This window comes from Cariama cristata, unplaced genomic scaffold, assembly GCF_000690535.1.
Source record: "Cariama cristata isolate BGI_N322 unplaced genomic scaffold, ASM69053v1 scaffold18168, whole genome shotgun sequence".
Lineage (NCBI taxonomy): Eukaryota > Metazoa > Chordata > Aves > Cariamiformes > Cariamidae > Cariama > Cariama cristata.
Genome location: NW_009629608.1, coordinates 2234 through 25017, shown reverse-complemented (window position 1 = coordinate 25017; position 22784 = coordinate 2234). Strand labels below are relative to the sequence as shown.

The window sequence follows — 22784 nt, the reverse complement described above, 5'->3', positions numbered from 1 at the left end:
TTCATCGGCTAGCAAGGTGTTTGTCAGGCATGGGGGGATTGCGAAGCTAGAGGTTGGAAACAAATACCTGGAGCAGCAAGCAGGACATTTCTCTTATTTGGTGGTTGTCTTTTTTTTTTCTTTTTTTTTGCCCCTTCCCCCCCTGCCCCTGGCTAAGTGTCACAGAGATCTTCATTTTCTGAAAAGACTGTGATTCTTTAGAAGAGATCTGAGTGTGTTAACTACTAATCTGACTGTTAGGAAATTCCCTGTCAAGGAATTACGTAAATCAGTTGCCGCCTTGGTTCCATTGCTATTTTAAGGAATGAATTCTCACAGGTATTAGTTCAGCTGTCCTGAACTCAGTCAGGATTCTCAGAAGCATTAAAAGTAGCAGTAGAAATAATAGGAAGAAGAGCTGTATGTTTACACAATGTCATATGGAGCAAAAGTTATCTGTTTTTTCTTTAATTGTTGATTGCTGCTTTTATTTTAGTATTTAAAAGCAAACTTGTTGTGAGTTAAGCTTTTAACTTAAGAAAATACGCTGAATCCTAAACTAACAGTTTCCTAGCTTTCATGTATGAGCTTATCTGCCATGTATCTTGCAAGCAAAGGTGTGAAATGCTAGGCCGTGAAGATGACAAAGGGATTGGAGCATCTGTCTTGCAAGGAGAGACTTAAGAGCTGGGTTTGTTTAGTCTTGAGCAAGGAGAGGATCTTATTGATGTGTGTGAATACCTGATAGAGAAGTAAAGAGGAAGACAGAGTCTTCCCAGTGGTGTCCAGTGACAGGACAGGAGGCAATGGGCACAAACTGAAATGCAAGAAACTCAGTTCAAACATGAGAAAGAAATTGGGTTTGGTTTTTTTTGGTTGTGTTTTGGTTTTTGGGGTGTTTTTTGTTTGTTTGGGGGCTTTTGGTTTTGTTTTGTTTGTTTTCCTGGTGAGGATGGTCAGACACTGGAAGAGGTTGCCCAGAGAGATTATAAAGTCTTCCTCTGTGGAGAAATACAAAACCTGACTGGACAATGTCCTGAGTAACCTGCAGTAGCTGACCCTGCTTTGAGCAGGGGTGTTGGACTGGGTGATGGCCCGAGGTCCCTCCTGGCCTCCAGGATTCTGCCAAACACAACTTGCCTGGCCTTACTTCTCTCTGCAGTACTTTCTTAATCTGAATAAAGTATGTATAGAGAAAGCCTTTTACTTTATTATCACCTGAAGATAATTTTTTTATTTTAGTACTTTCCATCCTAAATGGTACCTTCCACTTCTAAACATTCTGTGAAAAAGCTGTGTCATGATGTAGCTGCTGAACTGATTTTTTCTTAGTAATGGAGGATTGAATTAAATTGAAAGCACATGTAAAGAACACTGTATTTTAGTATTAAATTTTGAGAAATACTAACTGTAGGCTATTGTAATTACTCATAAGTTGTTTTTATTACTACTTTTGCTTAATGCAATTGTATTTTCAGATTTGAGAACTCTGTCAGACATATCAATGCAACTTTGGATGTTCTTCCTGTTAAAGGACCTCAGGGTCCTTTGTTACCTGTAAAAACTGATGATCTGGTTCAGAATAAATCAGATGTTCAACAGACTTGGACTGTTAAACCTGAGTACTTGACTTTGACAGCTCCTTCTATTAGTAAGTATTTTTTGAAGTTAATAAAGTAACCACTCTAGTATTAAAATAACTGTTCTGCATACTATGTTTGTAATTATTTTGTGTTTGTAAGTGTGGTTTGGCCAATAATCTTGCTGCAGTAGCTTTACATCTAAACAGTAAACTTGGTTTGAACACGGTTTTGGTTAAATTGTCTGAGGTAGTGTACTCTGTGTGTGTATACATATAATACACGCTACATACCTATGAGGATTTTAAAGCATTGTTAAGGTAAAAATAGGGCAGAAAATGCTTTATCTTAATTGGTGCATCTCTGAATCTTTGGCACTTCTGTGAACTTTTGTATGTGTTAGCTTTTTATAACTCTTTGTATTACAGGTGGAACAGCGGATACTGGACATGTACAAATTATCAACAATTCTAATAGGATGTTGGCATTTGAGCTCTCATGGCCAGCTCACTGCCTTACTATAACCCCACAACATGGAGTTATTGAACCAGAGTAAGTTTCTTTTCATAGGTTCCTTTACGTGTGAAACTGTGGTGAGGTTTTGGAGGAATTTATTTTTAGTTACTTTAGGAATTTAGGAATTTTAGTTAGTTTTTAGGAATTTATTTTAGTTTGTTTAGAATATACCCTGGAACTAGCCAGTTAATTAGTTCAAGGGTACAGTCTTTTTGTCAGCTAACACGCAAATCTAGCTTATATATTTTAGGACCTTGTCCTTTAATAGCTCTGTATAGAGGGAATATTCTGTCACCTACAAAGTTACCTGGAGGCCAGGAATTTTATGTGCCTGGGAACACTATTATTATTGCATAATTTTCCAGGAGCCGGGCGATCAACAAAGCTGAAGCTTTAAAAATTTCTTTTCACAATAGCTTTTTGTTTAAAAATGACCTGTGTGTTTAAAAACAAAAAGGACTCCCCACCCCTCCCACAGCCTGCCCCCCACAATAAACAAACAGACAAACCCAAAATTAACAGTCCTTATAGAATGCTTCTCTTCTGGGGACTTAGCATCTTCTTTTGCAAATGTGCTGATGCTCATCAGAACTTGATTGTGGGATTTTGGTTTTGGTGGGGTGTTTTTTTTGTTTTGTTTTTTTTTTTTTTGTTTTCTGACAAAACTGGTTTTTGCCACTCAACCTTTGGCTTCTCAATATCTGTAGGTATGAAAAGAATGACAAGGCAGTGTCGGGTCACCTGTGTCTTAATTAGCAGTATTTTGGAACAGTAGTCATAATATCACTGCACGTGTGTATGAGACTTCTCAAACATGTCAGCAAAGTCTTTCACAATAAGATGCTTGAAAGTTCTGACCACCTCTCACTTCTAAATCTATGGGCTTTTTAGGGTCGGTTCAGAAAGGCTTTTATGACACTGTTATGAAACTATTCTCATATTAAAAAATAAAGAAGTGTCATGTTCCACAAAAAATAGGTTTTGCTTTCTGAGTTTTATTGAAGTCGTTGCTTTAACTTTGTAGATGTTTACCCAGATACATTCTTTTCAGTCCTGTGCAAGATGCAATACATTGGAACACTTAATTCCATGTTCATGTAGATGTACAGTCTTGGATGTACTGCTGGGGAACTTTCATCAGTAACCAAAATAAAGGGGATTCTCTGGAAGGGCTAGGATATCTGCCACTCCTTGCAGATTCAGTCAGTGCTAAGAACAGTGATCTCAAAAAGAGATAACAATTAACAACTTCCCAGTAGCTGTGAAAGTAAGGATGTCTTGAGTGTCTCATACCCTAGACTCAGGACTGTCTGTAGAATGATTTCTTAAAAAGAGCGAATCGAAGACCTTCTGCAAGCAATTTTTTTGCACTGCGTAATTTTAAGATTTGTTCCCTTCACCGGAAAAGAATGAGTTGAAACCCCACATGTTGGGTCCAAGTGAGTAGTCTGGATCAAGAACAGAGGCCTGCAAGCAGGAAACAGACCCGTGGGAACAGCTGACTTAAGCACAGCATGCTGTACTTGACTGATTTTCTACTTTGTATGACCGTCTGCCTACAGTGCCAAGAGCAGTCATCCTGTCAGGACAGGAGCCAGCCAGAACCTTTGGTAATATGCACTGTGATGGCTGGAGCCGACAGAATTCTTGAACTGATGTTAGGCCAGGAAAGGAGAAGGTCTGATTTCTCAGTGATGGTGAAGGAACATCCTAAGATCAAGGACTGACTCTGCCGTGCTAGGGCAAGCAGACCACCCCTTGTTTCACCTTGACTAAACCCCTTAAGTTCCATGGAATGAGGTAAAGGCAACCTCTAACCTGCCTGCATGTCCTGAGTTCCTACTGAATTTGGTAGCATTCCAAGAGATTTGCTCATGGAGGCAAACTGAAACCAGCATCTGGCACGTTGTTGTGCCTCAGCGTTGGGAGTATGGGTAAGTGCTGTGAAAGGAGTTGCACTTTTGGAGCAGGGACTGTTGGAATCTCCAAAGGCTGCAAGAGCCGCCTTTGGAAAGTGTTTCTTCCCTAGGCTGAATATGACTTTTCTGAGAGACATGTTGTTTCTGACACCATGCAAGTTGGATTTGCTGATGACTGGGATGGTTTGTGATAACAGATAGTGTGTGTACTTAGTGAATCTCACAAACGCAGCTTGTATATGGGAGAGAGAACCATGAGTGAAAAGATTCCCCAAACTGCTGAGATTCAAAAACACCCCACAGTCTTTTAAGGAAATATCAATATCCTGATTTAATATTTTAAGGCCATTAACATCTGTTAGGTGAAGTTTTCAAATGCAAAGTGCTGTGCTAATGACACACTAAGCTAATTCTTCAGTTGTAGCTTGCGTGCTTTTGCTAACATATAACCAATGACCTTTGCTTCAGTGCTTGCTTTCTCCCCTCCTTTATTTAAATGTCTCTACTATAGAATATGGAACATTGTAAATCAGAATTTATGTTCTCACTGGCCAAATTACTGTGTGATGTGATAATTGCTTCAAGTGACTTTGGACTCTTCAGTGTCCCCTACTCTAAATAAACTATAGCAAGCATTGATAACATTGAAAGGCTTTTCTTTTTTCCAGGATCGGTTCTGCGTAGGGGGAAGGAAAGCAAGCTGCTTTTCTAAGACTAGAATTGGTTTAAAAGATTCTTGAAATGCAATTTGTGCAGTATACTTTGTTTGAACTGTACAATTCCCTTGTGGACTAGTATTGAAGCTTATTTTTCTGAAACATGTAGTTATATGTCTGCTTTTACATGGTCTGACTTGTTGTATATGTTAACAGTAGATAAGATTCTTTCCCTCTGACCCCTTACACAGCCATCAATGACAAGTTTATAAAGTGTTAGTGTGAAGTTTCTGACTACTGAAGCTTAATAATATTTTAGATATTTGAATACCTTAAATTTAACTCTCTCTAGATCATCTTCACTTACCTACTATCTTAAAAGTGCATTCTTTTTGGGGGGGGATATGAGGATCATGCTAATATTTTTTTCTTTTGTTAGGAGCAGCACAATAATTCTGGTGAGTCCTAATCCATCACTTGCCACAAAACCTTCATTAATTCCTTGGAGTGGCCTAATCTATATCCATTGTGATAATGGACAGAAGGTACGTGGCTTATGTGAGAGGTGAGATTGTAACTGTTTATTTTATTTTGCTGGATAAGGTCTAGTAACGTTGCTCAAACCTTTTAGGTATGATACAGCAGTTCTGTCAACTTCCATTATTCTCTCTAATTTGTAAAGTTCTTTTTTTTTAAAAAAAAACAAACACCATAATGTCATTGAGATGCTATCTTGCAAACTGAGATTTTTTTGTTCATTCATCTCTGAAGAAATACTGTGATGTGAATGCTTAGACTGAATTGCCAACAAAATTGCATCTGTACACCCACTACTGTCTTATATGTAATTTTCTAAAACGCTAAATTATATATATGTACACATGCATATATAAAAGGAGACTATATAATATTTTAAAATAAAAGAAGTTAAAGAGGTTATTGGACAAGTCACCATAGCTCCTTTTCAGCTCCCTTAAGGTAAACTTAACCTTCTGGCCGACAAGTCTGTGACAAAGAATGTCCGCAACAGATTCTTGCTCTTTGTGCATTTTGATTCAAGACTTATCCCTGATTAAATTAAGGCACATAAATAAAACTTTTGAAGCCAACAGTTTCTTCTTTTGTCGATGTAAAAGCAGAAAGACGCCTTGGTAGTGTCCCCCAAAGACATAGACACCTGTCTTTTTATTTTTACAGCCAGTATGTATTTTGGGTTAATTGTAACAATGCACAGAGAGGGAAAGAAAAAAGACGCTGAAAGGATAAAATGGCGTATCTTTCCTTCCTGATGGAGGACGGTGAAGTATGATACAGAATTGGAAACTGCCTTAAAAAAAACCCCCAAACAAACAAGGAAGTTGTTGAAAAGAGTGAGCTGGGAATGAAATGGAGACTGTGCACATATTTAACTATGTTGTGTTCTACAATATGAGAAAAGGCTTTGACAGAATAAACTTACCAGGACAAAAGTAGAGAATGTGGCTAAAACAATCAAATTGTCAGAGATCTGATAGTTGATAATGCTTCTGTCATTTCTTTGCTATCTATCCAGTTAAGCAAAAAGTATGCTAAGATTTTACTAGCATTAACTGAAGTTTTTCAAAGTGCTAATTACATAGCAGAAGTGAACACAAAGCTCTTTCTGTGTGAAGCAGCCTTGTTTCTGTTCTCTGCAAGCAGCGGATATTGTAGGACTTGTCAAAGAAACTATTTTAAATTCTTATTCCTATTAAAACGTCTAGATAGCAAACGTTCAGTAAATTTTCCTGTTCTCCTAAATTAAACTTGTCCTAAAACCTTTAAACTTTGTGAACTGAAGTTAGAGAAGACCTGGTGATTTAAAGTATGAGACTCTTTCTCTGTTGGAATGTAAAGAATGAGCTCTTACAGCTCAAGGAAATAGAGCTAAATAGTTTGACTTGTTAATGTATCAATGTTCACTATTTAAACCTTTATTTTTCTTCAAATTGTGCAAAAGTTTATTAAAGTGCAAATTCGAGAGGCAGTCGCACAGAGTGTGTCTGGAGCAGACATCCCATGTAGAAGACCTGGTAGATTTACTCCACAGTCTGAAAGTCCTGCTGTTCATGTGGCAAAGCCTCTCTCAGCGTGCCCTCTAACAAAAATGGAAATAAAGAACAGAACCATCGTTTTTCCTAAAACCAGACCTGGCCAAAGCTCAGGTAACATTGCTTCCTTAGTAAATGCAGCATCTGTAGTATCTCGTGTTCAGAAGTTTTGTTTACTGTATTGCGTATTTGGGAACTTGAATGCCTTGACTTAATTTTTGTTCTTGTAGTCTGGTAAGTGTGATTGACCAGTGATGGAACTCGTTTGAGAAGTTCCCTTTTTTTTTCTTCTTTTTTTTCTTCTCCTTATGCAGTATAGTCACACTTTTTCCCACAGATAGGTTTGCATACAGGCAGGTAAGTTGCTGATTTATTTTTTTTAAGCAACTATGATGAATGCAACCATACAGTGCCTGGGCAAAGACAGCAGTATGAGGTTACTGTGTTTGTTGAAGCTCTGCTGGGTCAATGCACTTTTGCGGTAGACCCGTTCTCGTCTGTGTATGTGCCCTCAGATGTGAGGTAAATCTGTCTGCGTGTAGCAGAGAAATAAATGTTCTTCCTTAAGACGATAGGAATGTCAGCTGTGAGTCTGGCTATGCTTGCCTTGTACTTAATGATCGAGGAGGACACTGTGAATAAGAGAGTCTCAGTTCCTCAGTCTTTACTTTTAATTCCAATAATGCTTAAAAAATCTGCAAATTACTGTATGAAACTGTCATTCTGTTATCTAGATACCAGATTTTTTTGGTAGTGCTTAGTTTTCTAGGTGATGAGGATTTTTTTTTAATGATTCACTGACGCTGTGTTTTTATTTAACAGACTTTAGAACTTTGAAGGCTTAATTTATCAATTGTATCTGTTTTTTTTGCTACACTTATGAATGATGAGTATAATAGAATATTCCTTTCCTTTCCTGTTTTTATAAATGTCCCATATAATATGTGTGCAACTAAACTTCCTGAAGTGCTACTGTAGATTGAGGTGATCTTACAAATGTCCTGTTGACTCTTGGCAAGAGGCACATTTCAAGGTGTGAAATATGCTTATAGATACTGTCAAAGCTGGGGTTTTCTGATAATGTCAGTAGTTATTCTCCTTTCTGCAATTCAAGCATAAGCTTTTTTTGGAAGTTTCATTTATATATATATATACACACACACACACACACACACAGAGACACGTCATATGTATATATATGTGTGGTGAGCAACAAATCCATACTAGGATGAGAACAGATTTTGTTTGATGCAGCTGTATTTCCTTGGTCCCAAACCAGAATACTGTCTGTGTTTTTTCCCTGGACAGTCAAGTAATTCATTGGGAGGGAGTTGGGTATCTTGTGGATTTTTTGTTTTTTTTTGTATTTTTTTGTGTACTGGTATGTGAAGGTATCTGGCAAAAATCTGGATGCAGTAAGCTGAGACTGTTGGAGGTAACTTAGATCTCTCTGCTGTTTGTCATGTTCTGGATTTCTAAGCAGCTACCTCTACCTCCCTACTACCAGCAATGCATTCACATACCATTCTTTGATATGCCTCAGGTTCTCTTATAGGACTATCTGTTATTGTTTTAAAGTTATTGAGGGTGAGATTTAGGTCTCGCTTTGTTTCTTGTAAGCATCTTCAATACGATTCTTCACTAGAAGACTTACTTCCACATTTCTTTTGTATAAGCTGTCAAGAATTTTATGACAGCATGCTTTGTTTGAGTGTGCTCTTGGAGCTGGCATTGTGAGAATTGTTTCCATTGAACTTCTCTGTGTCTTGAAACATCCTTGCTGTTTAAACTCTTTCCACTAAAGACACTTGAACACTTGAACAAAACCATTTAATATACTAGTCTGATATTTCTCTTTTTTGAAACAGTCTCAAGTTGCGCCAGGGGAGGTTCAGGCTGGATGTTAGGAAGAACTTCTTCACTGTAAGAGTTGTTAGGCATTGGAATGGGCTCCCCAGGGAGGTGGTGGAGTCACCATCTCTGGAGGTCTTCAAAAAACGTTTAGATGTGGCACTTCGAGACATGGTTTAGTGGGTTTAGCGGGCACTTTGGACTTGATGATCTTTGAGGTCTCTTCCAACCATAATGATTCTATGATTCTTCTAGAGAGTTACCTGGAAATGGAGAATAAAGGGGATGACAGTGTGAAGTGGCATTTGTCATCTTTTGCACCACCCTATGTTAAGGTGAGTGAATGCTTGCGTTGGTAGTTCTATGCAAATCTCTTGGATTTTTTCCTTCTCTTTTCCTGCTGCGCTCTCTTTCTCCCTCCATCCTCTCAAGAAAGAATATATATTTGAACATGAACTCAGTTGCAAAATTTATTTTTGCCTCTGTCCATATGGGGGAAGTGTTTTACTCTTTTTTCATCTCTAATGTGTTCCCTGACTGTGAATCAGTCAGTGCTCTGTGGGATGATTTCTGGTTCACTTACTGGCTTAGAGTTTGCTTGTGCTCATCCAGTGTCATCATCCAGATTGCATTAAGTAATCAAGCGTACAGGAAAGATGGGTGTCCCTTTTGGCTCCAGAATGCTAGACATGCCTTGTTTTGAGACTTGTGCTGCTGAAACTATGCTGTACATGGTATCTCTGTAGGTAATTTAAGTTAGGTCACGGATATTTGAACTACACTGCTGTTGCTGGTGCAATTACTGTAGCTGTAGCATTGATATTTGTAAATGCTTTTGTATTTTTTTGATAGTCTGAAATGCTGTGATTGTCACTTTGATTTTATGCTAGAATTATTCTGCTGTTGTGAAATGATGAAAAGTGGTTATGTAGCACTCTTAGCTCTAGCCCAGGAGTCTGACTATGCCATATTCCAACCAGTGCACCACCTCTAAACTGGAAGTCAGTAGTCATGGTGACTGCATAGATGTTGTAGTGTTTTAGTCTATATTCATGTGCTTTTAGGGAGTCAGTATTATTTGTTCAATTGAAAGCAGCTTGATTGGGTGTATTTTCTTCAGTCCTTTGCAAGGGTGGTGTGTGTGGGAGCGTATTGTGTAGTGTTGGTTTTTTTTCCTTTCCCTTCTGAATCTGACTCATAACTTTATTTGCAGGATGTGGATGGAACTGGTTGTGTTTATAGGGTTACTTACTCCGCTTTCAGATGTTCCCGTATTTCTGGTACTCTTGAAGCTCGTGGAGAAGAGAAGGTAAACTGATATTTATAAATATTTCGAGCATAGTAGTGTATCTCAGTTGTAAAATAGGATCTTACATTAGAAATTCTCTGAAATAGCAATTGAATTTTTGAAGCTGGTTGTATTTTATCTGATCGTGATAAAATGTTTGCCTTCCACAATTGGGTTCTGGGGTATATCAGGTAGGTAGTATTTACTTACCGCAGCTGACATTGTTAGCTGAGTTGATTCTAAGAATTCGTGCAATCTGTAGTTTGACTTCAACATGGTGATGTGGTTTTATGCTTTTTTTTTTTTAAAGTTAAATTATTCTAGAATAGAAAATTGTTTTTAAATGTTCTGTAAAAATTCACAAGAAAATTGCCTATAATACTGGGCTCTTATGAAACTGGTGTGAGAACCGGTTTCCCTTCCTTAGAAGCAGTCTTGTCATACTTGGTCAAGTAGTCGTCTGTTCCTAAAGTTGATTTCATTTGACGTACAGTTTTATCTCCTGGCCAGTAGAGGGTTTCATAACCAAAATTATAAAGCACATTCGAGGACATACTGAATGGGTTTCTGTGGGGCTTTTGTCCCTCACCTTCTCCCTCAATGCTACTTCTGTCTGTTCATCTTCATGAACACCTGCCTTTTAATCATTAATGATTATTATGACATTCCTTAGCTACATTATTTCTATGATGATGCAATTTGTAATCTATTTACAAGACATAAAAAACTTACTCCTGTCTAGTTTCATAGTTTTCATAATATTGAAAACCGTTATTTGAATTTAAACAATTGTCTTTGCCTTAGCAATCCTAGTTCAGGCCTGTTTGAATAACATCTGCATTATTGGCATGTCAGGCTGCTGGCTGCAGCTGATCATGTGCGGTGCTACCATCATTTGCTGTTTTTTGCAGTGGGTGTGATAATGTTTGGCTAATTAGATATAGTTGTAGTGATCTATTCTAATCTGCTGCTCCCCTTCTCTTTCTTCCCCCAACTTCAACTCTGAAAACAGCGCAAGTTTACTCTTGAATTAACCTGGTACAGCACTATACAGAGACAAGTCTTTGTTACATAGGTGGCCTTTAAGGATGATCAAATGCATAGCCTGCAAGTTGGTTTAAATTTCAGGCCTTCTAGTAATTGTAGCACAGTGTGCGTAGACTTGGAACTGGAGGAGTACAGTTGTTCACAGATTAGCTGCCTTTCAGCTGCGCGTATTTCCCCTCCTGGTCCTCTTCTCCCCCATTTTACTGATAGAAATTAATAAAGCAGATTAACTTTGCTTAAAGCAGATTAGCTGAACTCCAAATTTGTTTGAGATTGCTTGCACAACCTATTTCATCGGAACTTTTGTGGGCAAAGAGAATGAGCTGTGTTGTTTTCTGCAAGATCACCTGTGTGTGGGATGTATGTTCTGTAGTTTGTAAACTTTGTGCTGACTTAACTGTAACTTTGTGTATGTAAAATTGTGAAGATGTATAGATTATTTTAATAAGCTTCTGCAAAATTTGTCTCTTGTTTTTATAGGTTGCTGTTATCTTTTTACCTAGAGATAAAGGGGATTACTCCCAGTTCTGGGACCTTGAGTGTCATCTAGTTGAAAAACCTAGTTGGAAACACAAATTAAGATTTCAGCTTTCTGGAGCAGTGAGTATATAAATGCTTTAAATGCTGTCCTGAGCAAAAAATTTTGATAACATCTTAATTTTACTATACAGTACTCTGTCATATGCACTGGTGTATTCTGGAAAAAACCCTGCTGATATTTTTGTTGGACTAAACTGTACTATTTTTCTTATGTTACAAAAATACCTTTTTTTATCTTGCTTTTGTGATAATGCGTTATCTTTTGCCATTTAAGATGTAAAATTTTATTTTGCTCGGGGAAAGTAGAGGCAAACTTGCCTTCTGTGTGAATTGTTTCTGTAGACACGGATTTGTTTGTATCGGACACTAGGTGGATTGGTTTTGTTTTTGTAAATAAATTGCAAAGTAAATGACCTTTGCTATGATATATAACTTCATGCAGTATTGGAATTTTCAAATATCCATATTGGAGGTATGGATGTGTCTCTGATAGAATCTGAGTATTTTATCAGAGTAACAACGTAGGTGGGGGTGATTTTGAGATTTGTACATGTGAGTGATTGGACTTGAGCTCTCCTTTGCTCCCCTGTTGCTCCTCAGCTCTAACTTTATGGTGAGGCTTGGAAGGGAGGAGTTTGGGAGTTAGAACTGGTTTTCTGTGCTCTTTCTCCTTACCTTGCTTTTAATCCCTACCTCACCATCCATACAAGAGGAGTCTACATAGGACAGAGACTCTATTAGTATTAGGAAGAATTAATTCTAATGATTATTTAAATGAGCTGAATGTGAAGAGCTTTGTATCTTCAGTGTTGTGTGATTGCTATACGTGCTTTGCTGTCCTCTCCAGAGAGTTTGACTTGATTTTTTTCTAAGGAGCCCAGGTAAAGATTTGGGACCTTTCTTTAGCGTACCAAGCCCGTAGTAGGAACCTTACTTACCCTTCTTGCCAGAGTGCCTTACTTTTTATTTTGCATGGTCCTTGTTCTTGCCAGTAGTTAATTGCGTTGAAAAGAGGACTTGTTAAAAAAGTGTATGTTAAATAATTCTAATTTTGGCATGGAGAGTGAGACCTGTATAATGTTTGGTTTGGGAGAGTTTTTTATTCAGTTTTCATCTAATTCTTTGAACATAATTTTCCTTAAAATGAGGAAAAGGTCTATGTCATTTGTCTGTTTAAAGCTACCTGAAATTGAGAGAAGATGAATTCTTTACCAGAAATTTAGAGTTTTGAAGAATTAGCTTCTTGAAATGTGACTAGTTGTCAGAGTTGTGAAAATCTTTGAGTGGCACAACTTGATATTAATGTGTTTGAACTACCGTGTCAGATTTGTTCCTCTTGATTTTTTTTTTTTCAAAGCTGTTAACAATTAGATCTTTCCAGCATCTCTTTGTTCCTATGGGAAAAATTTCATAGAAAATACTTGAAATGTGTCATGATCATTTTGAATAAGAGTTGAAAGGGAAATACTTTATCAATTAGTTAAGGAACTATACAGCTCTTTGGAAGAGGGGTCAACACAGAACCTTTACTTAGATTGTTGCAGCTTTTTAATCAGATCTACTTTTAGTCAAGAAGACAAGTCAATTATAATCTATTATGTCCTAGGGATCAAGAGTTTAGACTGTGTTACTGGAACTTGGAAAAGGACTTGGATCCTGCTGGCTTTCCTGAGGCAGAGGGCTACAGCTCTGGTTAATATGACTTTTGATAGAATGAAGTGGGAGGACTGACTGACTGTCATTCAGAGTGACTGAGTGATATTTATTTATAGCACCACTTCAAAAGAAATGAAAAATTTGGAAGAGCTGAGGAAAGAACTGAAAGAACAAGGTGAAGTTAGGAGAATCAATGGCACTTACCATGTCCATTTTTTTTCCTGAAAAACTAGTTAACTGTGACTTTGATTATGCTCTGCATGCGTTTGCAGTCCCCACCACTGGAAATTGTAGTCAGGAGCTCAGACGATCATGTCTTCAAAACTGATCCCGGAGACAAAGAAAGGAGGGATTCTATGTGTGCTTTCCAGCCCCAACCTCTCAGTACTGGTCATTCAAACTCAGTTTTTGCTTTCGCTGAGAAACATTTATTAGGCTGCTATTACTGAGCTAAGCATGAGTATCGCCGGTGTGCACCGAAGTCTTGGATTGGTATTTCAGTCTAATTTTTGGGCCCTTCTGGGTGGAAAGGGGAACTAGCAAGAACTTGCCAGAAGGCTGAGGCAGCACCTAAGTTCTGATTGCTCCTTTAGCAGGTAGAAAGTTGAAGACTTTGTAAAGAACCCCTGCTATTGCTTGAAGATATCACAAATGTTAAGTACATACCATTTTTTAATTTACATGGTTTATGTACTTTAGCTGTGTAACCATGTGACTTTTTAATGTATCATTTGGCAGGAGACTGAGCTGAATTTCTTAATACTTGACACAAAGCATACTGCTAAGAGTCCTGATTTTATTATTATCATCTGCAGTACAAAGCTTCATCTTCTTTGGGTATCCCAGATGTGAGAGGAGGAAAAATATTTTAAAACTCTGTGAGCAAAATAATTCCAAATTTAAAGCTAAACAAATTTTTATACTCCTGAGGTGGCTTTGGAACAACAACACTCAGTTGTAACCATTGGGCCAGTGTTAACGTACTGCTTTCATTTGGAAGAGGAAAAATCAGTACAGGCTATGGTAAAGCACACAGTACCTCAAGATGCCCTCATAAAGACTGGGGGAACTTCTGATCGTATTCCATAATGTGTCTTATTCTTATGCAGTGAACTTGCCTTATTGATAAATTAGAATTTGAATGATAACACTGAGGCATGACACCCATCATTTTTCACTACACGGAAAATTAAAAGCTCTGGAAACAAGACACATGTACAAATCCTTTCTTATCTTTGTGTATTGGGTTCATGGGTTATTTGCAACTGAAAAATATTCTTAAAAATTAAGATTTTTTTTTTTTTGGCTGCTACTATTTCTGACAGACTGATTAGCAGCTCTTTCAATACAAGAAATGAATTTCTAAAAGACAAGTTTGTCATAGCAGATCTATTGAAGATGAATCTATTTTTTTTTAATCTTCCCTGCATAAGGGAATCAACTACTTGTCTAAAACGTCAGCATCATTTCAAAAATGGAGATAATGTTGTACGACCGTAAGTGTAGGAGGTTCTTTTGGTTCTTTAACTTTGTTCAAGATGTTGTGACCCAAGGGGCTCCAAAAAGTATATGGCTAGATTTGTTAAACAACACAGGATTTGAAGTTGACTTTTTGGCGAAGTATTGCCTTAGGGGGATCTGGTCTCCTTGTGTTAGAGTACGGTGAACGCAGGTCCTCCCGATGGTAACTGTTTTGGCCTGACTTCTGAATGTAACGATCACCATATAATGCATTATCAGATTCTGTCTCTCTGGAGAGACCTCTCTTTGAGAAGGATCTATTGTTCATATACTGTTGTGAGAATTCAAACTGTAATGATGACTTATGCCTGCCTTCTTTCTGAGCAGTTGTTTAGCCAGCTTTGCTGTTCTTGAGGCATATGGGCAGAATATCTGCAGAGAGATTGTTTTTTGTTTTGGCTTTTAGTAAAATCTTCATTGCTAGCAGCCTTCTCGAGACTCCACCTGCGCTGCTAGTTTGTTGTGAGCTGGCTTGTAACAAATCAAGTATTCAGAAGACACAGAAGCCTGTTAAAGTATTCCTCCTAAATCATTGCTTCTGTCTTAATGATCCAGACTGTACTGTTCCTGAAAGATTATACTTTAAATAAAAAGTCTTGGATTGGGTAAGGGAAATTATTTATGTACTTGAATACTTAAATACTTTTGAATGCGAAGTTTAAAGGCTTCTCTATTTTTGCCGATAGGGTACTAAAACAGAAGACGAAACTTCAATTGTGAAAGCTTCTGCAAGTGCCCTCACAAAAACTGAGCTTCCAGTTGTACCAGAAACGAAAGTTTACTCTGAAGCACATACAATTAAAGCAGGGTATGTATGGACAAAACTTGAACAGAGAGTCTGCAACTGGGTAAAGGGGCGGGGGGAACCCCCCCAACCCCAACTTTTTTTACCGTTAGGACAGCTGTGTGGTGGAACAGGCTGTGCAGAGGGGCTGTGCAGTCTCTGCTCCGGAAGGTTTTCAGGGTCTGACTGGACAAAGTCCTGAGCAGCCTGGTCTGACCTCACAGCTGAGCCTGATAGGAGCAAGAGCTTGAACTACTGACCTCCTGAGTCTCTTCTGACCTGAATTATCCTAGGACTCTACCTTAGAGAGTAAACAGCTGCAAAAATCAGACTTGCCACACCTCTTAATGGCTTTGTATTGTTCAGTCTCCCATGCTTTTTCTTCACAGTTGGATTTCTAAGTTGCCTAACCATCATTTGCTGTTGTAAATGAACTGGTATCAGCAGTAGAATCTTGTGTATACTTTTTTATACTCCACTTTTGGAGACTCCATAGAACTGTAAAGTCACTTCTGAGAAGACTGCTGTACTGCATGTCTTAACCTTGCTGTTCTTCACTCTTAAGTTAATTTCCAGTCCTTTTGCTATGGGATGATGTGAATATAGCAGGGGAGTAAAATGTTTTGTTTACACATAGCATCTCTGAGAAGAGTATAGTTCTCTGGTAAAGCATATGGGGGAAAAAATTCAGATTATGAAAGTGTGTATAAGTAAATATATTTATGCCACAGCGATGCTTTCATTATTCTTTCTAGCTAAAATGTATAGCCTCTAAAACTTAAGGTGAGAGAGGTGATGCTTTCAGAATCTTTCCATTTTTCCTTAGGTAGTCTTAGAAAAATACGCCTGTTATCTTGAAGTATGCAATCAATATATCCAGACTATATAACCAGGAAATCTTAATATCTTAAATCCCTTTTCAAATCAGACAAAATGAGATAATTCGAGGGGTATATGCACCAGAAGACCTGTACACTTTTCCTCCAACTCGAGTTGGGGAATCATGCACGTTAAAGGTCAACTTGCGGAATAATTCCTTTACAACACACTTGGTAAGTTTGACAGACTTTATTTTAAATAGATTTTCATAAATCCTTCCAACAGTTCAACTGCACGGATTTTTTTTTTTTTTACTCTTGATGGAAGATTGCAATGGTACTAGTCTTAGTTTGTTAGTTTCGAAAGTCAATATTATATTTGAAGAATTTTGCTGTCTGTAGTTTTTATCTTTTCTTTTGTCTGACTGAAACACTGAGTGTATTTGTAATATAGTTGCAATAGGAGAAATAATAGATTATAGTTTGCATGGATTCGTTACTGTCCTGATTTATTTATTTTATTTTTTAACTTCATTAAAATATTGAGATGTGAATTTTTCTTACTATGCCCAAATGTGGGCATGCTTTATTTTTAAACCCTGGGTTGGTGTAAAGCTGTATTTGTAAGTGACCTGATTTATCTTAAGCATTTCATAAATTGAATATGATAGGCTTTAGATATAGTGTGCTTTTAAGCATTTTGTATTAAATTGCAGCTGAAATTTGTAAGTCCCAGAGAGCCTTTCTACATCAAGCACTCAAAGTACTCTCTAAGGTGAGTAATGCGTATGCTAACATTCTTTCTTAACAAAAAAATTAAACAAGTAATTCAGTAAGATAAATATCTTCTCTATATGTACAGTGCTAAAACATAGATATGTATATCCAACATTCTGGCTGTCTAGTTAAAGGTTTTCAGGGTTGTGTGTGGTTTGTGTTTTGGTGGTTTGTTTTTTGTGGGGTTTTTTTTTTTTTTGATAAGCTGTGCTCTGTAATCTTGGTTAGAAGCAGAATGAGCCCACACAGTTATTTCTGCATCTGCCAATTTCTTCCCTGCAAATTGTTTCTAACAGTGCTGCTGCTTTTAATGCTAAGCCTAATGCTTCATTTAACCATTTGGCATGCTGTGCACAATCAAGTCATTCCTTCCATTTATACTTTCTGCACAACAGACCAAGCAAATTGCCTTCATCATGCTTCTAATTTGACAAACCTGCAGAGCTGTATCAAAGATTCTCTGCAAATACAAGATTTGAGCAGCTAGTGGAATTGCCTGGTCATACCAAGTATTTCAGCATATTACCTGCATAAAAGGAATTTTCGAGTTGGTGATAACAATGCCTCAAAATAAACCCAGTCATCTTCGGAGTTCATTACAACAAGTATTTGACAGTCCTATTAGTCATCTCTTCAAGAAGTATAGGATCTCACGTGCTCATCTGTAACGGGGATTGTCAGGAAGACAGAAATGCAACCATTTCATTAGAAGTCATACAGCATACATTCTCAGTTTCTAAACAGGTCCCCATTTTAAAGATGGGGAAGCTAAGGGTATGCAGAACAGAAATTGTGAGAAAAACCATAAATGGAACTAGATACTGTGGCTCCTAATCTAGTTTTGTGTCTGCCAATGATACTTCGCATTTATTATAAAGACAGGGCTTTGGTGGTGTTAGCCACAAGTATTCCTGGGATTCTTAAGGCCACTTTTCAGTGCAAAGTGTTATAACTCCATTTAGACATGCGTTCCAGTGTTTCTATTTAACCGGCATCTTTTTATTAAATATGTCACATCAGATGGCAGAGAAGGATTTTTTTATGGAGGCAGTGACCAAGATAAAATGTATCCAAATAAAGACGACTAGCTAGATCTGTCTGAGGCTGTGCAGCTGCAGGCAAAGGACAGGATGACTTGATCATCCCTGGAAAAAAAGATGAGTAGCTTCACTGGAAGACGCTTAGATATTTCAAAACTATTCGTGAGGAATGCTGTAAAAGCTATTTGGTATATTTTCTGTGAGAGATGATAAACTCCTGTTGCTTTTATCCAAAGTAGACTTAAGTTTAAAATTCAGTCTACCATTTCTAAAGGTTATCAACTGAATATACTGCACCTTCTTAATAACATTCTACAACCTTTTTTTTTTCTAGTAACTTTGGCTGTTTTTCTTCAGCTGTAAATATTGGCCTTTCTTATCTTTTTTTTAAAAATTCATTTATCCGAAGTCAACATAGCTCTCTGAAGAAGCTCTCCCATTTAAGAGCATAAAGCACAGAGGAACTACTTGACTTGGATAGATGCTTTAAAAAAAGTGTTAAAAGATTCTCTTTAAACGGTTTTTACTTGAGAACGGTGTCAAGGAGGATTTCAAGAAAGCCAGTGTTAACTGTTTCCTTCTGAACTGGGTTAACCAGATGTCTTACAAAGTAACGTTCAAAAAGAATTGGATAAGAAAACTGGTTGCAGGAACTTGGAATATTAGTCTGTAAATTAGAGTGTAAAAATAGAAAGTACCGCCTACCTATATTTTTGGACCAAAAAAGTGTCGTGTAGTAAACGTGGTCTGTTGCATGCTCTTCATTTTAGAGGGCTGAATTTGAAAGCAATCCTGTGGAATCAAGTTTTAAATCTGGATAATGGAATTGGAAGTTTGTATTGGTATTTTACTAGCTTGACCTTCAGAAGTTGGTATAGTGGCTTGCCGGTTCTTGTTCAGTTGGTTATGTCATTTCAGGTACCAATACCTAGCACTGCTGGTTCCTTTACCACAGTTTGCTCCGTTGAAAATAGTAATGAGCTTTATCCACGTACAGTATCTTGCAACCAAAACTGTAACCGAAAAAAAAAAAGGAATTTTAATAATATTCACCAAATATCTTAAAGCATGCGTCTTGGTTTTTAACCAGAGAGATGTCATTTAGCTAATATAAGTCCTGCAAAGAATGTGTTGGAAGGAATTCTGCCTGGAATTCGCATACAAACTATTTGTTGAGAGAATAGAATTTTTTTTTTTTACTGCAAAGAGTACCTTTAACAAGATGACTCTCAAGTGATATAAACATATGGATGAAACACTAAAAAACACTTGACTTGTTAAAAACCTTTGGCTAAGTTTTCTTTCTAGAAGGACTACAGGTTAGGCCTATGTAAAAAAAAGTTTGAAAACTAAGATGTTTCTATTGTATTGCCTTCAGAAACCATCTGAAATAAGTTGATTACAGGGTAGTATATATTTCAGATGTTACTAAAAGGTAAAACTGTTTTTTGTTTGACTAATTATTTTTGTTTCCAGTAGCCACCATTCTGGGTGTCAAGAGTCACGATTTATTGACGATAGATCTGCTTACTATGGCTTAGATGCAGTTTACCCTTACTGTTCCTTTTAAACTTACCTATTGCTCCTGTTGTTTTAGAGTATGGCTGCAGTATTGATTCGTCTATGAGGCAGGCTTCAGACATACCTGACTTCTCAGAAATAGCACGCGAAAGGGGGATGCAACAACCTGTAAAGGCCATGTAGTATTCATCAACTAGTTGACCTGCAGGCATATTGAAAAGTTTGAAGTAAAGCAAAACTTTTTGTTAAGAGAAAAACAGTTAATTGCAGGGGAATTCTGCTTCTCCTGACACTGTTCTTGACTAGTTTCTGGCTACTGTACTTAAGAAAAATCCTCCAGGTTGCTTAATTCCTATGAACATTTATGCTTTGTAGTAGCCCAGAGAGCTGTTGTAGCTGGAGTCTGAACTTTCCCATTTTATTAGTTGGAGGAAAATGAAAATAACATCTTTCCCTTGGGCTTAGGAAGCGTGGGAATTGAAGTGTGGTGAGCCTTATCCCGATTGTGAGAAATCAACTGACTGCTAGAAAACAAACTCTAAGTCATGTCTGACTAATTCTGCTTTGAGAGAAGAACGATAATGTAGGTAGCACCAACCAAATGGACACCTGAACTTAGAGGTCAAATGGAACTGAATATAGCTGTCTTATGCCAAGAAACTGCTCTGCCTCAGTATCACTGAGGTCGTATAGTATGTATTCTGGGAATTAATATTTATCAGCCAGATGTGGCCATCTCTTTTAAGAGAGATACATAACTTACTGTTGATTTTTTGATAGTATAAGTTCGAGTTTGGTTGTATTGTTCTTTTTGAGTATGTGTTAGGATATGTAAGGAAGTGTACATATAGTATTTTGGAGATGATGATATAGTCTTTTGCATCCCTCCTGACTTTCTACTGAATTTATTTTTGTAAATTCTCAGGTGGCCTGGTTGTATGCAGCTACAGACTCTATTCTTACTAAAATTTGTGTTTTGTGATATAATGCATCTGTTACAGATTAAGTAGTCATACTGATCTTCATTTATAAAACGGATTTTTAAAAATAAAACTGAGTAAATATCTTCATCCCATATATTATAGATGGATAAAAGAGACAGAGCATGCATGGTTTGTAATACAACACTCAGCAATCAAGTATGAGACATGAAACCCTGACCTGGTTGTACTCCTTTGCTGTATTGTTGATTGGAGTTCTGTGCAACGTAATTAGTGCTTTGTTTTTGTATTAACCCAATTAAGAAAATACAGTAGCATACCAGTCTTTATTCTGAAAGTGTGTACTCTTAAGTTACTTCATCGACCAGGATCTGTTTTAAAAAAAGAAAAAAGAAAAATCAAAATACGTTTGCTAGTGTGCCTGTTTTAGCAGTAAGGACGATACTGAACGAATGAGGCTGCGCTCAGGCTTTGTATGTACAGCCAATATTATGATTTCCAAATGTAGGAGAAGGGTAAGAGCACAGACTGATTATGATGGGTTGGATTAGCATAGAGGAAAGGAATAAGAAAAAGTAGGGAAAATAAGCACATTCCAGAGGATGTTGGGTAATACTAAATGCTGTTAAGGGCAGAAGACTGAAGCTACAATAAAAGAAAAGGAAGCAGTCTCTTCTTTGTCTTACTCAGTGATGCTGTTCATTTTTCCTTATTCCAATATGTGCCTGTGACCATTGCCTGCCTGTTAGTGCTGGATATTTCCATTGGATGCTGTGGAATCCAGTAGGCTGCCACTCAGCATTTCCAGCTTGTTGCTTGTATAGCTGATATTTTTAAAACATTCAGTCTAGGCTTTTGACAATTGAGACAGCCACCCGTTACATTTGGTATGTTTTTATGCAGTCTGAATAGAAGAGGAATTATGTAACCCAAAAAGATGTAATGTAAAATCTTTACAACACTGTTTGAGGATGGCTATATTGACTTGCAATGATTCAGCAAATATTTCTTAATGTGGAGGCAATAAGAAGTAATTGAAATTATTTCACTAGCTTCAAATTGGTGGAATTTCAAAAAGAATTGGATAATTTAGTGTCCTTCTCGTGTGACTTCTGAAGGGAAGAAATGTAGTAACTTTGCTCTAAATAGAGGTAATATGCTGTCAATATTATTGCAAAGAGGCAGACCAAACTTATCTAGGTAAACTAGCAGCAATGAAGTATTGTAATTCTTTGTATAATCAGTAGGAAAGAATGACCTTTACAATCAAAGTCCTTCAGAAGAATAATAGACAATCAAATCTATAAAAATAAACTCGATGATCCAGCGCATGTTCAATATACTATTTGGGTGAAAATCAAAAGTAGACAAGAATTTCTCTATCTGGTAGGATTTACTTGTTTATTAACCATGAATATGCACATAATTGCCTTTTTACAGATCCCATCATTACATCAATGTGCCAGTCCAGTTCAAGCCAAAGGCAGAAGGAAAATTTGAAGGTCTCTTTGTTGTGCTGACGACCAAACGTGGCTCAGTTACCATTCGGTTATGTGGTAAAGCTATTGCACAAAAATAGTTGGAACAGTTTTATAACTGTTTATAATCATTTATAACAGTTTATGTGATTTAAAATATTCAAAGGTTTGCTACTACATTTCTGTACTAACGTCCTGCTTGTTTTGCCCTGTGATGCTGCTTTCACGGAAAGTCTTCTGTAAGATTAATTATGGTGCTTGTTTTACAAATCTGTTTTCATAGAAAAAACACTGAGGAATAACATTGTATGTTTTAAAGCTATCATGTTCTAATTTATGTTTCTGCACTTTTGTTGAAAATGGAAGTTTTCTATTTTTGCATTTATTAGGTATAGCTAGATACCGATATATTTTATTTTAAGCATTGTAAATACAGAAATAAAATTTGTGTTACCAGCTGATTCTACCTGATTTCTGTCTTTGGTTAGAGGATTCCTTGCTGTAGGTAGGGGATCAAGCTGCCTACTCTTAGGCCGTGCTAAGCTTTTGGGGGGCTTTGGGGAGCAGGGGGAGGGATTGCAGTACAGAAGCTGACCTCTTATTATCATGTCTTCATCTGGTAAAGCTGGGACCAGATTAATGCTCTCACTTAACTTTCTACACAGTTCAGTGGCAGGCATAAGCATTGTTTTTAACTCTAACAGTGTGAAAACTGTGTAAATTAAACATGAGCAATACAGCCTTCAGCCCTCCAGAAGGATTAATCTAACCCAGTATTCTGTCTCTTAACGGTGACGAAATGG

The 22784-nt window shown here is 37.3% G+C and overlaps 1 protein-coding gene across 1 annotated transcript in view; it reads left to right on the top strand.

Moving 5' to 3' along the window:
• Positions 1-22486, top strand: part of CEP192 (centrosomal protein 192kDa) — a gene marked incomplete at its 5' end in the record, with an annotated part of 46473 nt that extends 23987 nt beyond the window's left edge. The window contains 12 exons of the mRNA XM_009705232.1: positions 1458-1630; positions 1988-2111; positions 5090-5195; positions 6629-6833; positions 8826-8905; positions 9784-9879; positions 11386-11505; positions 15309-15430; positions 16335-16458; positions 16941-16999; positions 21944-22059; positions 22470-22486. Coding sequence (XP_009703534.1) covers positions 1458-1630; positions 1988-2111; positions 5090-5195; positions 6629-6833; positions 8826-8905; positions 9784-9879; positions 11386-11505; positions 15309-15430; positions 16335-16458; positions 16941-16999; positions 21944-22059; positions 22470-22486 — 1342 coding nt within the window. The remainder of the gene's footprint in view (positions 1-1457; positions 1631-1987; positions 2112-5089; positions 5196-6628; positions 6834-8825; positions 8906-9783; positions 9880-11385; positions 11506-15308; positions 15431-16334; positions 16459-16940; positions 17000-21943; positions 22060-22469) is intronic.
• Between the last annotated feature and the right edge of the window lie 298 nt (positions 22487-22784).